General features: G+C 40.9%; 1 protein-coding gene across 4 annotated transcripts in view; it reads right to left on the bottom strand.

Moving 5' to 3' along the window:
* Window positions 1-5,451: 5,451 nt before the first annotated feature.
* Window positions 5,452-17,536, bottom strand: part of KAT6A (lysine acetyltransferase 6A) — a 115,171-nt gene continuing 103,086 nt past the window's right edge. For all 4 annotated transcript variants that reach the window (XM_045879902.2, XM_064585491.1, XM_045879901.3 and 1 more), the window contains exons 15-17: window positions 16,497-17,099; window positions 13,516-13,828; window positions 5,452-10,897 (exon numbers count right to left, since the gene is read on the bottom strand). In XM_045879902.2, coding sequence (XP_045735858.2) covers window positions 8,172-10,897; window positions 13,516-13,828; window positions 16,497-17,099 — 3,642 coding nt within the window. In that variant the 3' untranslated portion in view covers window positions 5,452-8,171. The remainder of the gene's footprint in view (window positions 10,898-13,515; window positions 13,829-16,496; window positions 17,100-17,536) is intronic.

Genomic DNA, 17,536 nt, shown 5'->3' with positions numbered 1-17,536 from the left:
TGCTCGCTCTTTCTCTCGCTCTCTCTCAAATAGATGAATAAAATCTATTTAAAAAATGATCAATGATGATTTAAAATGATTTAAATGATTTTAAAAATGTCAGTAGGATCTTTTTAGGAATCTGGTAAGGTGATTCTAACAAGATATGGACATACAAAAGGCCTGGAAGGGTTAATCACTCTTGAGGAAGAAAAGCAACTTGGGAGGATTTGTTGCATTTAATAGCAAGACATCTCATAAAGCTACAGTAATTAAGACAGGATAGATATACAGGCCAGAATAGTCCCAAGACAGATCTACGCATCTAGATGCATGATGTCGAGCAGGGGTGGAGGAATAAATGGTGTTGGAATTGTATATTTATATGAGAAGAAAATGACACTGTTCCCCTGACTCATGCTATAAATGCAAATCATTCCAGGTATAGTAAAGAATTAACTATGTAAGCAAAACAATGAAGCTGTTAAAAATTACTCTACAGAGAATACTATGATAATCTCAGGGTAGGAAAAGACTTCTTAACCCAGGCAGAAAAAGGGCTCCCCATAAAGGGAGATATTATGGAACTGGATCACATTAAGAACTCTGTTCATCAAAAGATACCATTAAGAAAGCGAAAGGGCAAGTTACAGAATGGGCGGAGATATGTGTAGTACATGTAACTGACAGAAGACACATCCAAAATGCATGAAGTACTCCTACAAGTCGGTAAGAAAAAGACAACTCTGTAGTAATACAGGGAAAAGGCTTGAACAGACACTTTGCAAAAAGAGGAATTTCAGATAGCCAATAAACACATGAAAAGGTGCTCAACATAATTAATAAGTCAGTAAAATGCAAAATAGAACTGCAAAGAGATTCCACTACACATCCACTGGATTGACAAAAGTTTAAAATAATTGAAAATATCAAATACTGAGGAGAATGTGTATAACAGGAGCTCCCATATACTGCTGATGGGAGAAAAAAATAGTATTTTTCTTTAAGATTTTATTTGACAGAGAGAGAGCGAGCTCACAAGTAGGCAGACAGGCAGGCAGAGGGAGAGGGAGAAGAAGGCTTCCTGCTGAGCAGAGAGCCTGATGCGGGGCTTGATCCCAGGATGCTGGGATCATGATCTGAGCCAAAGGCTTAACCAACTGAGCCACCCAGGCACCCCTAGAATGGTTATTTTTGAAAACTTTTTGGCAGTATTTAGTCGGTTGAATTTACATTCTATCATCTAGCAATTCCCCTTCTAGGAGTATACTAAGAGAAATGTCTGCAAATGTGTGTAGGAGACCTACACAGGGTTAAATATAGCCGCATTGTCTAATAACCCCAACTAGAAACAACCTAAATCTACGTCAACTTTAGAAGGTATAAATACACTTTGTACAGTCCCATAATAGAATATTACACAGCCACGAAAATAAATGAATCATAGTGACATGCAGCATCAGGAACAAACCTCACAAACATGTTGAGGGAAACCAGATGCAAAATGCAGAATTCCATTTTTTTTTAAAGATTTAGTACATGTATTTTTAGGTTTGTAAAATTGTCAAATATTTTTAGACCATCTCAACTTCTAGAAAATTATTCCATTTGTGTTACAGGCTTTTTTAAAATTCATGATCCAATTTTATTCCTGAAATAGATTTTTAAACTTCAGGAGATAGCTATGGGGTCTTAAGTAAAATTTCAGGTACTGTAAACTTAGTGAAAATGTGTTCTTTAAAAAAAATTTATTATTGAAATATAGTTGACATACAATGTTATATTAGTTTCAGGAGTACTACATAGGGATTGGACAATTCTATACATTATACAGTGTTCACCATGGTAAGTGTGGTCACATCCGTCACCATACAGACATTATTACAATATTATTGACTATATTCCCGATGCTGGACATGATTCCATTTCTATAAAGTTCAAAACCAGGCAAAATGAAACTATGGTGTTTAAGAGTGCATACCGAAGTAGTAAAATATTTTTTTAAAAATTAAGAAAGTACCTATCACGAGTCTGGTGATTATCTTTGGTTGGGAGAGAGGATTGCAATCAGATTTCTGGGCTGCTGTACTATTTTCTGAACTGATTTAGTTGTACCGAGGTATTCACTTTAAACAGATGCATGAAGCTGTACATGTTTTATGGACTCTGTATATACTCTATTTTCACAATAAAAACAGGCATAAAAAGATGCTGAGAACCAAGTCTCTCTTCTTTGGGCATATTCACATTTTCATGGGATGCCTGGAACGGCAGAGGAGGCTGCTTGGGGAGGAGCCAACTGAAGACTAAGCTGACGATCAAGGAGGATGGAACAGACTGATAGAGCCATCCCATAGCTAGGGAGCCCTAACGAAGTAACTCAACAAAGATAAGCTATAATGGCTTGGTTTGGCTCTGTATTGTTTTGTTTTGTTTTCCTTTGTAATTTTAGTAGAATTACTTCCTTGGCCCTGTCAAGTTGTTCTTGAAATATTCCATGTTACTCAGTTTTCAGATTTACGACTTTCCATCAAGAGTCCTTTGAGGCTGTCAAGTTAGGGGTTCTAGTCAATTTTAGTTACTTGCCTTAAATAGGAGCTAGACAAACTTTTTAAAAGCGGAGTAATTATTCCATTTTGCAAGAGGTCCTTGTGTTTAGTAAAGCCTCCATCACTGCCTCCTACTCAATATATAACTGTTTTCATTTTCTCTGGAAAACTATGATCAAATTCAATCATTTTGACATAACTGACTACAACTGCTGTTCTAACTTTCTTTTTTTTGTTGTTGTTCTTTCTTTTAAAAAGAACATTACACCAATCAACTCTATTAAAAGCAATACATCAATTACACAATCAAACAATTAGAACTTGTACGCGGGGCAGAGCCTTAGTCCCAGCAAAGAAGTTTTACGTATGAATGTTTTTCTTTACTTTGTTCATAAGAAACTTCAAACTTAGGGTACCAATTTCAAGGTTTTATATGAAGTTTCCAAAAATAGGAGATTCTGGGACTCAGAAAGCTAAGGCCAACTCAAGGAACTTGAGAAGTGATCTGAATGGCACGTGTCTCCCAACGTTGTCCAGATGTCAGCTTTTCAATGCGAGTCGCAGAAACGCCACCGTCCCAGCACTGCAGTGCCAGGCGCTAAGTACAGGCGACAAGTCGATGTCAGTCAGCCCCTTGTCTTAGTTTGCTCATCTTTGTACATGTACAAACTAAAAATGGTTGGTTAAAAATAAACAGCTCAGAGAATGTTTAAATTTTTTTGAATGTCGCTTAAATGTGGCTTTCAGAGATGTCTGTGTAGTAGAATTAAATGCTAGAACATTTTTTTCCTATGACAAGAATATATTCTCACACTTGAAGTTTATTCACAGAAATCACCAGAAAACAATTCGCCGAGACTATCTCTGCCTAGTGTTTTCAAAGATCTCAAAAAACCAAAGCCCATCATACCCCAAGGGTTTCCCTTATTTCAGGCAGAAATTACACCTGCCACCTTTTTGAGGCTTTATATAATTGGCATACCGATATTTAGACTCCTCATTAATATAGCAAGGAATCTCATTAAGCCCAATTTGTAGCTGTCACTTTGGAAAGGAAATCCACGGGTCTGTGCTGCATTAGGTAACCACACCAACTTATATAACAAACCCATCCTGCCCCTTAACAGAAATGTATTAACAAATGAGTTGAGTTTTGTTGTGGGGATTGCCAGCTTTCAATTGGATGACCATGCTCAAGAATTCCAGACGTATGTCAACATAAGAAATGTTACTCTATGTGGTCTTCTGAGTTCATGGACAGAAATGTGTCACTTGAATTTTTAGTTTTCTTGAAAGCCACCTCTCATAATAACCTTGCTTCCTCTGTTCCGCCAAGCAGTTTTTTTCACTGTGTATTTCCATTTTCATCATTGACCTATGTCTTGCACATTAAGACAAGAGGAAAGACAAAAACCATCATACACTGCCCCAGCCCTAACAGCGAGAACCTGGAACAGCAGTGGTCACCTGCAGAGCTACAGTCGTCTAGCTGACAAGACTACGGCTCTCCCGGAGTACACATGGTCACCATGCTACAGGGGAAGCTGGGCACCACCTGAGATGCTCAGAGAGGCACAACAGGAATAGATGTCCTGGAACCCTAGTTACTGAGTGTGGGGCAATAGATTCTAACACCAAGGCTGAGGCCAAGGCTCTCAGCCACATACATGAATTAAGTGTATTATCATTTTCCTCTCACATCTGCCTTCTGATATAGAGTGAAAATGTCAGAAGGTGGACAATAAAGAAAGGAGAGCACCTCCTCTACTGAGATCATTCATGAGTTGGCTATAAATGGAATTTCATTATTTATATTTTAAATGTAATTTAAATATAGTGGGGATGTTAACACTTTAAAAAGTCTATCATACATTCTTTGGGTCACATGTCCTTTGGAGAAAAATCAGAATTGGGGGCGCCGGGGCGGCTCAGTCAGTTAAGTGTCTGCCTTCGGCTCAGGTCATGATCTCGGTTCGGGGTCCTGGGATTGAGGCCCGCATCGGGCTCCCCGCTCAGCGGGAAGCCTGCTTCTCCCTCTGCCTCTCCGCCTGGCTTGTGCTCTCTCTCTCAAATAAATAAAATCATAAAAAAAAAAAATCAGAATTGCTTTATTTTGAATTCACTTAAAGCAGGTAGTGTGCAGTAGCAAAGACAAGAAGTTGTTTTGGAGTCAGCCCACTAATGATTGCATAGTACTAAGTGACAGTCTTCGGGTCCAAATCATGGTTACTTAAGCAAGCAAAAGACACCAAGGGAAACAAATCATTTCTTTTCTGGAGATGACCTGACCTGACTATATGGCCTAAAACCTGAATGGCATGAGACTGAGAAATGTCTGCTATCGATACTATTCATGAACACTTCGTAAATTCCTAACTCAGGAAAGAGTGGCAGCTAAAACTTGTACCTACCTTACCTCCCCACCCCCAGCTGTCAGTTTCCCAAAGCTAAATCTAATTTTCTGGAGTCTGCCTCGTATCCAAAATTCTAAATGAAGAGAGACCAAGTACAACTCAGAAAACATCAAAAAAGATCATTTATGTTCAGGACCTTGATTTCTGGCAAATCTTCTCGATAACATAATCGGGTAAGCTGAGATGAGAAAACTGCTTTGTTCCAATTCTAGGAACCCCTTGTATTGCAACTGCATTTCCGTTTTTTGGTTGAGTGAGTCCCTTTAGGTTTTCAAATGGATTTCCCTCAAAAATCCAAAGTGAGGTTGATACCAAAATTTTCATTGACGAGGAAAAACTATCTACATTGTCAGCATTTAAACACACGTATGAGTGAAGACTGGCACTTCAAAGTAAAGGCCACGAACTGATACTTGCTGTATAAAGAGGAATGTGAAAAAGGCTAATATTTATAAACAACTGGAGAGTGTGAAATATTTGGGAGAAAAATTCCACATGCAAGACAGACATCCAAAATGGCTCAACATAATTTATTTTTTTTATGTTAAAATGTACAGAGTTCTTTTGAAAGTACTTGCTAGAAAGGGGAAAAAAAAGTGATATTACATACAAGGAGAGGAAGGGAGACCAACTGGCCCAGGAGCGCATGACATGGAGAAATACAAAGGCATCTAGGCACCCCTTCCCCATAGCTTACAAGTCACCATGAACAAAGTACAAAGAGGTTACAAAACAGGAAAAGCAAATATAAACAGACAGGAATAGACTTAGCTTCATTTGTACATGCGGCTTTTAGAGGCATCTGGAGCTCTATTCACACACTCTAGAGATCTCTTTAAAGAGAATTTTTATCTTTCTTAAAATAGTTTTTAATATTCTACAACAAAGATAAAAAATTTTAAAGATGGAATGAAATGAAAAAGCTCTTATTTTAAAAGGCATCAAAGTCACTAACAGTGAGTTTTTAAATTTCTTTTTTAGAAGATTACCCAAGTTATCTTGCTAAAAATACATTTTTTTTTAAACAGAAGTGAAAAAATGACAGGTACCAATATTACTGTGTTGGATAATTTCTTTTATAATATAGAAAAGAACATTTTCTCTACAATAGTTCTACAGTCACAAAAAGGCTTGTGGAAAAGGGAGCTGCCCGATTGAATTTTTTTTTTTTTTAAAGAAACAAATGAAACCAAACACAACCGCAAACCAACAGAAACTGAATTCACGGCCCTCATTTCAACAGCTTCTCCTTCTGCCTTGACCCACCCTCCACCCAAGATACCTCCCTCCCGACCCACCCCATCCCCACCCCAACCAGGAAGCAATGACATAGCTGAAGATGTAGGGAGAGGGCAGCACAGTGCACTTTCTACATAGATGATTGGGAACTGGAAGAGTATATACAGAGAAACTGGGTCCTACACAGCCTTGCACATGCTCAGAATTGATAGCGGTTAAGATGTGGAATTCTGCCGTTTTCTACCTAACACATTTAATTGAGAAAGTCAATTAAAGTGTATAAAAAAAACAACAAACCTGTGCATTTGAAAAAATTTAATGCCTAATTAGTACTTCAAAAATTTATCTATATAAAATGTACAAATAAAGGAGAGAATCTAATGCTTACAGGTATTTCTTTAAGCAGTTCTTCCCCCTTTTGGATATTTGACTGCACATACCAAGTGGTATAATAGTTTCCATCTTCTAATGATGGAACATATATATAGATATATATATATAGATATATATATATATTTTTTACCTATCCCTGGAGCAAGTAATAGGAAGAGAATGGGCGAACTGGCTGCACGAGAGAAAAGACAATGGGAGTTGGGAGCAACACAGGAACCTGCTAAAACCCTGCTGTCCAGATTTGCCCTACTATGCTGGTGGTTGGTTTATCCCTCTTCTCTTTTAACCACTCACAGGAGAGGGGCTGGTGCATTCTGATTCACAGGGAATGAACTCAGGATCTCAAGACAAATGAAAACTAGAGGTATGTATCATTTAAGTAGCCATAAAACTCAGACCATGATCTCCCTTACGTCATCTCTTCCAACATAAAATAAACAGTGTCAAATGTTTGTCAGGTATTTTTCAAATCACTGAAATGTACAGTCATCCATCAACACTTTATGTAAGAATGTAAGAGGCTAATCATTGGGGACTGCTGTTTGAGTTTAGTCAGAGTCAAAGGCTCGAGAATCAAGACCCTTAGCATCTCAAAGTACATACTAAAAACAAGAGGCTGTGTGGAGTATGTGCGTTATGGCTGATTCACCAGGTGGTAAAAAACAAGAGGTAAAATTCCTCTTTTCTGATTGTTAATTGACCATCTCTATTCCTCCAAGGCTGGATTAGGATTGCAAACAGCTTTCCTCTGAGATTCTGCTGTTAATTGAGACTTACAGTATTTTTGTGTCTCTGAGTGCTGAGTGGGAATAGTCAACAAAAAAAAAAACAAAAAGAAAAAAATTATATTACACTTGACTTAAAGAAAAACAAACATTTTAATGAAGTCCATCTTAAAGAAACATTCTTGGGGAAAGGTTTCAAGAGGGTGTGTGTGTGTGTGTGTGTGTGTGTGTGTGTGTGTGTAGGGAGTGGAGGGGATTTTAAAAGGAGAAGCATTTTCCTGCCTCGCTTTATTAATAATAATAATAATAATATTAACAATAATAATAAGTTTAAGGAGCCTGGGTTGTTCTCCATGTCCCCATCCGAGTCTCCCGTAAGTGCCTCCTGCTGGAATGAAGTAGGAAATGAAAGGTTGGGTTTGGAGGAAAGGGTCTGGTTAACCCCAGAGATGTATATATAACATTTAAAAATGACAACACTGGGAGCTGCAAACAGTGAGGGGAAACATACATCTTAAAATAAAGAGAATTCACTTTTACACAAATTCTGTCCATGTGGTGTGTAAAGAAAGTAAGGCTCTTTTTAATTATGAAAAGATTTTTGTGCATGTTTCCCCTATCCCCAAATCCATTTTTAGATGAGTTCTATTGTAAAATGTTCAAGATTGTGAAGAAAACCAAAACCCAGAACAAAATGAACCCAAAAAAAGAGAAGACCAGGTTTTCTAAAAAATAAAATAAAACCAAAGAAAAATTCCTCTAAATCTACAGCAATATTTTAACTGGAAAAAGGTCCATTTTTCTCTGGTTTGTCAGTATAAAAGGTTCCTTTATTTATATATATTTAAGTTTTAGTTGCAAGTCCATCTTGCTCATCTTCTCATGTAAGGTCCATTGAGTGACTGCTTGGGCACGCCAGCAGCATTCATGTAGCTGTGATGGGTGGGGCCAGTGTACATCATGTTTCCATGAGGGTTTGGCTGCATAGGCTGCTGGGTATAGGCCTGGCTCCCCATCATCCCCATCTGCATCTGCATAGGATACTGTGCTGTCTGGTTCATGTAGGCAGGGTTACTATGGTAACTGCTGTTCATCATGGGCTGTGTCATTCGATAGCTGTTCATGGCGTTCAAGGTGTTCATATTCATGGAATTGACATTATAGGCGGGGGTCGGCATCAGGTTGACCCCCATGTTCATGCCACGCTGAACAGCCAAAGCGCGAGGGCCGGCCTGCATGGCAACCGCTGGGGGGCTGCGGCCGTACAGCTGCTGCTGGTGAGCAGCCGCGGAGGGCAGCGGCGCCGACTTGGAGCGGATGGCAATGTGCCCCTTGACCGGCATCTGCCCTTGCAACCTCTGCGTGTGAGGAATGCCAATGTTGGCGGCAGACATGTTGCACTGCAGCAGAGGGGACGTGAGGTTCATGGTGCTGGATGCCAGGTTCGGCGGCGGCGTCATGGTGGCTTGTGCTTGAGGGGTCCCAGCTAATGGATGAGATGGAGCCAGCTGAGCCAGTCCTGTGTTAGACAGAGAAACACTGGTTGCATAGGAAGTCACAGCAGGAGAATGGCTATAAGGCATGGCATGAGGGTCCATAATGGTGTTAGTCAGCTGCTGCAACTTGGCCAAGCTGAAGGTGGCCGACGGCTGCGAGTAGCTGCCGGCCCCGAAGTCCCCTGGAATCCTCTCATAAATACTTATGTTCCCAGTGCCGCCCGACTCCGGGATCTCCATGATCATGGGCGCTGGAGTGAAACTGTTGTTCATGCTGCACTGCGACAGCGGGGGCTGCTGCTGCGGCGGCGGCGGCGGCGGCGGGGGCGGGGGCTGCTGGGGCGGCGGCGGCGCGGGCGGCGGCGGCTGCGGCGGCGGCGGCTGCGGCTGCGGGGGCGGCGGCGGCGGCTGCGGGGCCGCTTGCGGCGGCGGCGGCGGCGGCTGCGGGGGCGGCGGCTGCGGGGGCGGCGGCGGCGGCTGCTGCGGCGGCGGCGGCGGCGGCGGCTGCTGCTGGTTACTCGGAGGCCTCTCCACCACACAACTCTGAGGTGACTTGATGCTGCAGTTGGCCGCGGCGGGCTGCACGCCGTTCTGCGGCAGCATGCTGCAGCTGTTGCCCATGCCGGCCATTTGCTGAGTGACAACACAGCTGTTCTGGGTGAGGCTGCTGGAGGATGACAGGCCGCCGTAGGAGCAGCTGCTCTGCGAAGAGCTGTTCCCACAGATGCTGCCGCCCATTGTAGAATCGTAACTGCTGGGGTTCTCGTAGTTCTCTGTGGTGCTCTCGATGCTGCCCAGGTCACTGAAGCCACTGTCCACCACCTGCTGAGAGTGGTCTGATACGGAAGGCACATCCATCATGGGGCTGGTCTCCATGTTCTGCATAGAGGGTGCGGACAGGGATCCTTGCTCCGGGCTGATCTGGGTGTAACCACTTTCGAGGGCAGGCACGGTGGGACTACTGACCGAACGGACCGACTGGCTGGGATGAGACTGGACAGAAGATATTGGACTATTATGTTCCGAAGCATGGCAGTCTTCAACCATTGACATCTGAGGGTCTTCATCAGCCTGGGTGTAACTCTGCAGGGTCTGACACGCTGCCAGAGTTTCTTCACAGTCCTGGTAGGCTCCCTCGTGCTCGTTACTTTCCTCTTGAGTCAAAGACTGCACTGCTTGCACGGTTTCCAGATCCAGTTCACTATGAGGAATCTCTTCTTCCTCTTTCAGTTCAATTAATTCTTCCTTAGAGTTTGAATCTTCTTCATGATCATCCTCAGACCCCGGCATATGCTCTGATACCATGGACGTTTCATGTGAAGTCTGTTCCTCTTCAGAATCTGGTTCCATTTCCTCTTTATCCTTTATATTCTCCCTACTGCTCTGCATATTAGTATCTAAAAAAGACTCCTGACCACCGGGCTCCTCCTTGACATCTTCTCCAATGAGCTGCTCCTCTAGCAGCTCTTTTTTCTTGGTAGATTCCAGATGACCATCATCTTCATCATCTGCATCATGGTCTTCATTCTGGTTTGTCTCTATAGCCACTTCATCCTCTTCCTCTTGCTCCTGTTCTTCTAGTTCTTGTTGCTCCTCTTCTGATTGCCTCTGCTCTTCTAAGACACGGGGCTTCTCCTCCTCCTCTTCTATCTCGGGTTCTTTCGTTTCTGTCTCAGGACTGTTGCTATCTACTGGAGATGCTGCTCTAACTTCACTGCTGGTTGTGTCTTCTTCTTCTCCCTCTTCAACCTCTTCTGCTTCCACATGCATCTCCTCCTCTTCCTTCCTTTCTTCAGTTAAAGGCAAGTCTTCTTTTGGTTCAACAGTTTCTTCGTTCTCCTGAAGTTTGGCTTTACGTCCCGCTTTAGGAATGGGGACAATGGGCTCAACAACGCATTCTTGAGTAGAAACGGGTATGATTTCCCGATTCAACTTAAATCCTGGTTTGCGACCAGGTCTTTTCTTCCAGTGGATTGGTTTGCGGCTTTTGCCTTTGGGCCATCCCTTCTTCTTTTTCATAGGTGTGGATGTATCTGGCTCAAGCTGAGAATCCTTCACATCACATTTTCTCAAGAGAGATACTGGCTTTAGGACAGGAGTGTCTATACAAGAGGAATAAAAACAAAACAAAACAACACATTAAAAAAAAGTTACAAGATTTTCTACTTGTACCAGTGCCTTTTTCTGAGACTACATGTGCAACACAAATAGTTTTATTAATCATCACAAACTCCAGATTACCTTCACTTTCAAGTTAAGAATCTAAAGGAGAGACCTAATAAAGACCTCTTCTAAAGTCACGCAGTGAGCTGGCAGAACAAGGAAAGAATCCTGGTCAACACTCTGCTGCCCCCCACTACTTAAAACCAGTTCAGGTTTATCATCACCAGCTGCACGGCTTTAGAAGTTAGTCTGCAAGTCCGTTTTCTCCTCTAGAAAATGGAGCTAAGCCGCGTAAAGATGCAAATGCTCAGCAGTGATTACAACTACTTCAGACAAGCGGTCTTTACTGTCTAAGTCACAAATCAGCTCATTTCTTCTTTTTTCTTTTTCCTGTTTGCAATTTATATTCTCTCTCTGGTTTTCTTGGTTTCCATAAAATCATTACTTCAGGTAATATCATGAGTTAATTACCCCAGGCCATGACTGAGCAATCTTACATGAATAACTGCTCAATCGATGTTGTGTTTGTATGGGAACAGCCGCAAGGCCTTTAGTCCTAGACAAATACTGACCTGAAGAAAAAGTGAAAGCACCAATGACAATGATTTATTAGAAATAAATTTGATTAGCATTATTTTCTCCCCATTACTTTTTTCTATTTTTAAAGATTGTAGTAAACTATGCATAGCAGAAAATGTACCATTTCAACCATGTTTAGGTGTCCAGTGTGGTGCAGCATTAAGTACATTCATATTTCCCATTAATTTTTCTTTCATTAATCCCATTAGTTTTTAAAGGGAAGAACACCAAGGCAAGAACAGGATTTTGAGGGGGAAGCTACAAAGGCACAACTGACAATAATACCGTGGAAATAAAGAAAGGAAATGGCCACATCACAGAAAATCTGTCCTAGTCAACAAAAATTTAAACAAGGGATATTATTTTAGTCTACAATGATCCAAGAGAGAATTTTACTGAAGGGCCAAATTTACACAATAAATCTCTGGTTTCCTAGTTATATACCTCAAAGCGTAACACAACAAAACTGCAGAAAATCATTCACAGCAAAGCACTCAGTCATCTTGTCACTATATTAAAAGTATTTCTTATATAAAAATATGAGAATGGAGAAAATGCAAGTTTCTACTAGATATGAAATTGAGCAAATTTATTTTTAAAGAATAAAAAGCTCAATTAATAAATAAATGCTGTAATTCCACCAAGAGTGGACAACTGGATTCCCCCAAATTCACCCAGCAAAGTAAAAAAAAAAAAGCTGAGTTTGACCACCCCCCGCCCCCCCCCTTTTAGGCAAACACTGCAGACGCAGGCAGCATAATGCACCAGCAGAAACTTTAGGGTAGGATGTAAATGACCTGGTCTGTGACCCAGCTCATATATGAGCCCCAGTTTCTTTACTTCTAAACGACAAGGCTATTTTAAAAGTAAATCACTGGATTTTGCACTATGCCATAAAATTTAACCTACCCTGAGGCATTGTTACCACTTTTATTAGAAATTTACTACTCACAGAGAAAGGCACATTAGAGATATGATTCAGAAGGATTCCTGAACAGATGTGAAGCAAGTCCAATTTACATGAATCTGATCTTACTTAAGAACCATCTTCCTAGCATGTATCCATTTAACAATATTTACTGAGTGCCTATTTTATTTTATTTTATTATTTTTTTTTTTAAAGATTTATTTATTGGGCGTCTGGGTGGCTCAGTTGGTTAAGCGACTGCCTTCGGCTCAGGTCATGATCCTGGAGTCCCGGGATCGAGTCCCGCATCGGGCTCCCTGCTCGGCAGGGAGTCTGCTTCTCCCTCTGACCCTCACCCCTCTCATGCTCTCTCTCTCATTCTCTCTCTCAAATAAATAAATAAAATCTTTAAAAAAAAAAAAGATTTATTTATTTGAGAGAGCGAGAATGAGAGAGAGAGAAAGTACATGAGTGGGGGAAGGTCAGAGGGAGAAGCAGGCTCCTTGCCGAGCAGGGAGCCCGATGCGGGACTCGATCCCGGGACTCCGGGATCATGACCTGAGCCGAAGGCAGTCGCTTAACCAACTGAGCCACCCAGGCGCCCTACCGAGTGCCTATTTTAAGCACTCAGCATACAACAATTAGCAAAACAGGTAGGTCCACAGAGTGTACTTTCTATCTAGTAAAGGGTTATTACTTCAATGTCTTCCTGATGCTAAATCCAATCCACCCATTAACTAAAGATTCAGATAATGGCTGAGAAAGGATTAGGCAAAAAAGAACAATATCCTGATAGCAAGATATTTTCTGCAGAGGCAAAAATAGGTCCCCTGAAGGGGAAACTAGGAAAAAAAAAAAAACTTTTTAAAAGGACAGAGAGCTCAATGAGAAAATAGGGATGAATATACTCGATACAAATTTTGAGAGGTTACCAAGTTGGCCATCCTTTACTGGCTTAGTGGGGAGTGTCGCTCTTTCAGCCTTTTGATGGAAGGGTTTGCAGCTATCACTTGCAGCCTGTTTCTTTAAAAACAATAAAACTACCATAAGCAACAGTTCTCTAAAACATACCATCGGCATCATCTGACTCTTCATCGTCCTCTTCATCTTTAGATTTCCTCTTAGAAGAGGATCGACACCTGAGCACATCCTGTGAGGAGAGGCGATGGAAGTACCCTCTAGAGAAGAGTTCACTTTCATCCTCTTCCTCTTCCTCTTCATCAATCTCAAACGTGGGTTCTAATCTTGGCATTGGCCTCTCGGAGTCAGAGTCTTCAAAAGGTTCATCTAACACCTCTGTAGTCTCAGAAATAGTTTCTGTGACCACACTGCTATTGTGGTGTTTGCGCTTTCGAACTCTCCTCCTTCGGTGAAGAATTGGTTTCTATTTAAAAGAGGAAGGAAGTATTTTATTTACAGTAATGAATGCTATCACTTCTATTAATAACATAATGAACAGTGTCTGAACCTAATAGAATTAGCACATATAAAATGGGTACACTGTTTGCCAAGAGACATTTTGAGTATTATTTCAAAATACTACAGTAAGATACTACACATAAAGTTATCACAGAAAGATGTTGGATGATTGAATACAACTTTATAAAAGGCATGCCCAAAGAGCAGATATTATAATTCCCTTATTAATACTTCAGTTACATTTAACACTCTAGGGAAATGCCTATTTCAATACTGAAATGACAGAGAAGCTAGTCCTTTAACATCTCTTTACCTCAAGAGAAAAAAAAAACAAAACACTTTCTGTTTGTCTCATGGCTCATAATAGAGACAACAAAATGATAAAGACGATGCACCGGAAATGATCTAATCCAATGCCCTCTATGGCGAGAAAGGTTACAGGGCTTGCTTAAGGTCACATACCCAGTCAGCACAAGAAACGGTTGTAAAATATAGTCTCTTGACTACCAGTCATGAGAATTTAAGAACTTCAAGTATTTTGTGCATGATCTCACTGCCTGTTACAATATTCTCTTGTTTACACAGGGAAATAGCATAATTTTATCTTATAAATAGGCAATATAAGCCTGGAATGGCAAAGATACATTCTTCATGATCGCGTAATGAATGGCAGAATTAGCTAGTGCTGAGTTTTTCTCCACTTCAAATTTAAATTTACTAGGCCTTTCAGTTGAGAGTACAATTTTCAAACCAGGTTCAACACATTTGGCTCTGCTCTTTGGAAAAATGGCTGACTCTAGGATTGGGACATGAAATATACAAGATGAACCTAGAATATCCTGTAGTACTAGAAAGTAAGGAAGTGCTCAAAACAAAACAAAAAACCTTACACTGATGACGGTACGTATTATGTTAAAGGGACGTGGGAGCAAAACTTAAAAAACTCCTAATGGCCAAAGCTGGAACATTTGAGCAACAAATTAAATCAAGTGGTACTGCTGGGTTGTAACTCAAAGTATAAAGTAAATATCCGAGTCTACGCCAGTATTAATAAATGCTTGAATAAATAAACTACGCCGGTATTAGTAAATGCTTGAATAAGAAAACAGATGGGTGGTAATGAATAAATCTCTAAGCAGAATTCCAAATAATTAACACAGATATTCTGCTCCTAAGGAACAGAGTATAACTCTCCATATCACTGCTGGCAGTGACTACCTTCCAAAGAGTACAGCATGGGAAAGGGGAAAAAGGAGTGACTAATTTACAGTGGAGAAATCTGACAAACACAACCTCAAACCGGGTGATCTAGGTTGATAGCAATAGTGAAAAGTCATACTGACAGTAATACTCTTGTGTTTGGTGTGTATGTGTGTGTACATACATATTTATCAGATACCTTTTATATGATAAGAATGACACTTTACCTCTGTGGTCTTCTTCCCAAAAACATATTACCCCATTCTAATATCATGAGGGATGTTCTAAAATACCTAGCCAGTACTCGTCAAACTGTCAAGGTCATCAAAAACAAGGAGTCTGAGAAACTGTCACAATCAAGAGGGACCAAAGAGGCATGACTACTAAGTGTAATGTGGTGTGCTGGATGAGGTCCTGGAACAGAAAAAGGACATACAGGAAAACTGAGGAGATCTAAATAAAGTATGGAGTCTAGTTAATAAAATACTAGTTCACTATTTGTGACAAATGTACTATACCAACGTAAGAGGTTAACAGTAGGGGAAACTGCCTATAAGGAATACAGGAACTCTCTGTACTTTCTCTGCAATAATTGCATAAATCTAAAACTGTTCTAAAATTAAAAACTTATGTTTTTATATATTGCCCTGCTCCCCCCTCCCCCCATAAGGTTCTGCTAAGGAAAGGAACAATTTCGCTGCTTTGGATGAAAGCTGTCACCCCACTACTACAGGGTGGCTCATCCAGGAGGCTGAGCTCAGTCTGGCTGGCTTGCGGCAATGCTTAAAGTTCACTGCACAGCCTGGGACAGTTCTGGTATACGGTTTGCCAGAATTCATTATCAGTATCACAACACATTTATAAACTGGTTATCATTCAAACTTTGCAAGATGACGAGACAAAGTTGAGAAAATACTTTTAAAACCAGGTTAAGTTAAACCATTGAAAGAAAGAAGGGAGAGATGGAGACAGGAGAAGAAAGCACAGGGAAAAAGGCCCACCCCCACCTAAGACGAACGGCCTCTCTGAGCACCCCAACACAGGGCACCGCTGTCCATCAAGCCGTCCGATACTTTTCTCCTTTTCTAACATAAACATTTCTAATCTATACATACTTTTAAAATACTTGACAAATCCCTAAAAGTCATGATTACAACATCAAACCAGCAAGCTGAAAAACAGTTTGTCAGTCCTTAAATAAGCTTATGACATCTATGTTCATTCCCATGAACCACAGAAGCCATATCCACATTTCAAATGTTCACTGGGAAGATCATAAGCTACAATACACTGAGGCATAAAGTCTAAAAAAATAACACACTAACAATTTCTATATTTACTTTTTCAGAACTCTAGAACAGATGTATATAATAAGCTGCAATTCGGAAAAGAACAGACAAGTCAAAAGAAACAAGTCAAAAGAAAAACCTTACTTTTCTCTTCAATGTGGGCTTTGTAAGAACTGGTGGGGAGCTGGACCGAGGACTTTCTGGCTCTTCTTCCTCCTCACTACTCTCACTGAAGCCTCTGAGGAGAGCCCTGTCACCATCACTATAGCGACGGGGCAGTCTATCAGTGCCTTCTGGTAATCTACACTTCAGTGCCTCGGGGCTCTTCTTTAGCTGTCCTCGCCAGAGCTCAACCCCCTCACTTAGTCTTCTTTTGGGGATGTCTGGCTTTCCATCCTGGCTTGGCTGCTCCTGAGAGGCTGCCAACTGCTCCTCACTTTCAGTGTATTGTTCTTGGGAGGTTTCTGATTTTTCCTCACATTCTCCGTATTGTTCCTGAGGAGCTGAAGTCTCTTCCAAGAGCAGTTTAGAATCTTTATCACCAAAACGTTCCTGGGTTTTTCTGTTCTTCCTCCCCCAGCGGCCTCTCCGGGATGGCTGGTTATTTGCAGGAAGACTATCACGGGAAAGGACTTGTTTGTGCAGACGCGTAGTATTGGCTGGTGCCGTAACTTCTGGTTTCTTTTCACTTTCTACTGAGGAGTAAGAATCTTGTTCTTTGTTCTCCCGAGATGCAGACTTTCCCACCTGATTTTGGAAAATAAAACCATGCTGATTAATTTTTCAGTCTTATTTTTATACCTCCTATCTGACCTCTTAAATAGAGATAAGAAAACAGAGCTTTAAAAAGAAAAGTATCATTTAATAGCTATCAGGAATATCTCTCATGTGTTAGGCACTGCTTTAAATGCTTAATAAGATTCATTTAATCCTTACAACAATTGTATGAAGTGTTATTATTATAATCTCATTTTACAAACGAGGTAACTGAGGCACAAAAAATACAAGTAACTCGCCCTAGGACATGCAAGAGCAAATGTGGAAGCTGGGATCTAAACCCAGGCAGTCTGACCCAAGAGCTAGTGCTCTTAGCCACTATGTAATCCCACCTTCAATAAACGAAGTGAACAGCATTGTTCTTATAAATGTTAAATGATATAATTTACCAAATTTCTCAGCAATAA

This window comes from Mirounga angustirostris, unplaced genomic scaffold (genome assembly GCF_029215605.1).
Source record: "Mirounga angustirostris isolate CCGP_5_RB_7025 unplaced genomic scaffold, mMirAng1.0.hap1 SCAF_2, whole genome shotgun sequence".
Taxonomy (NCBI): Eukaryota; Metazoa; Chordata; class Mammalia; order Carnivora; family Phocidae; genus Mirounga; species Mirounga angustirostris.
This window is presented reverse-complemented; position numbering and strand designations above follow the sequence as displayed.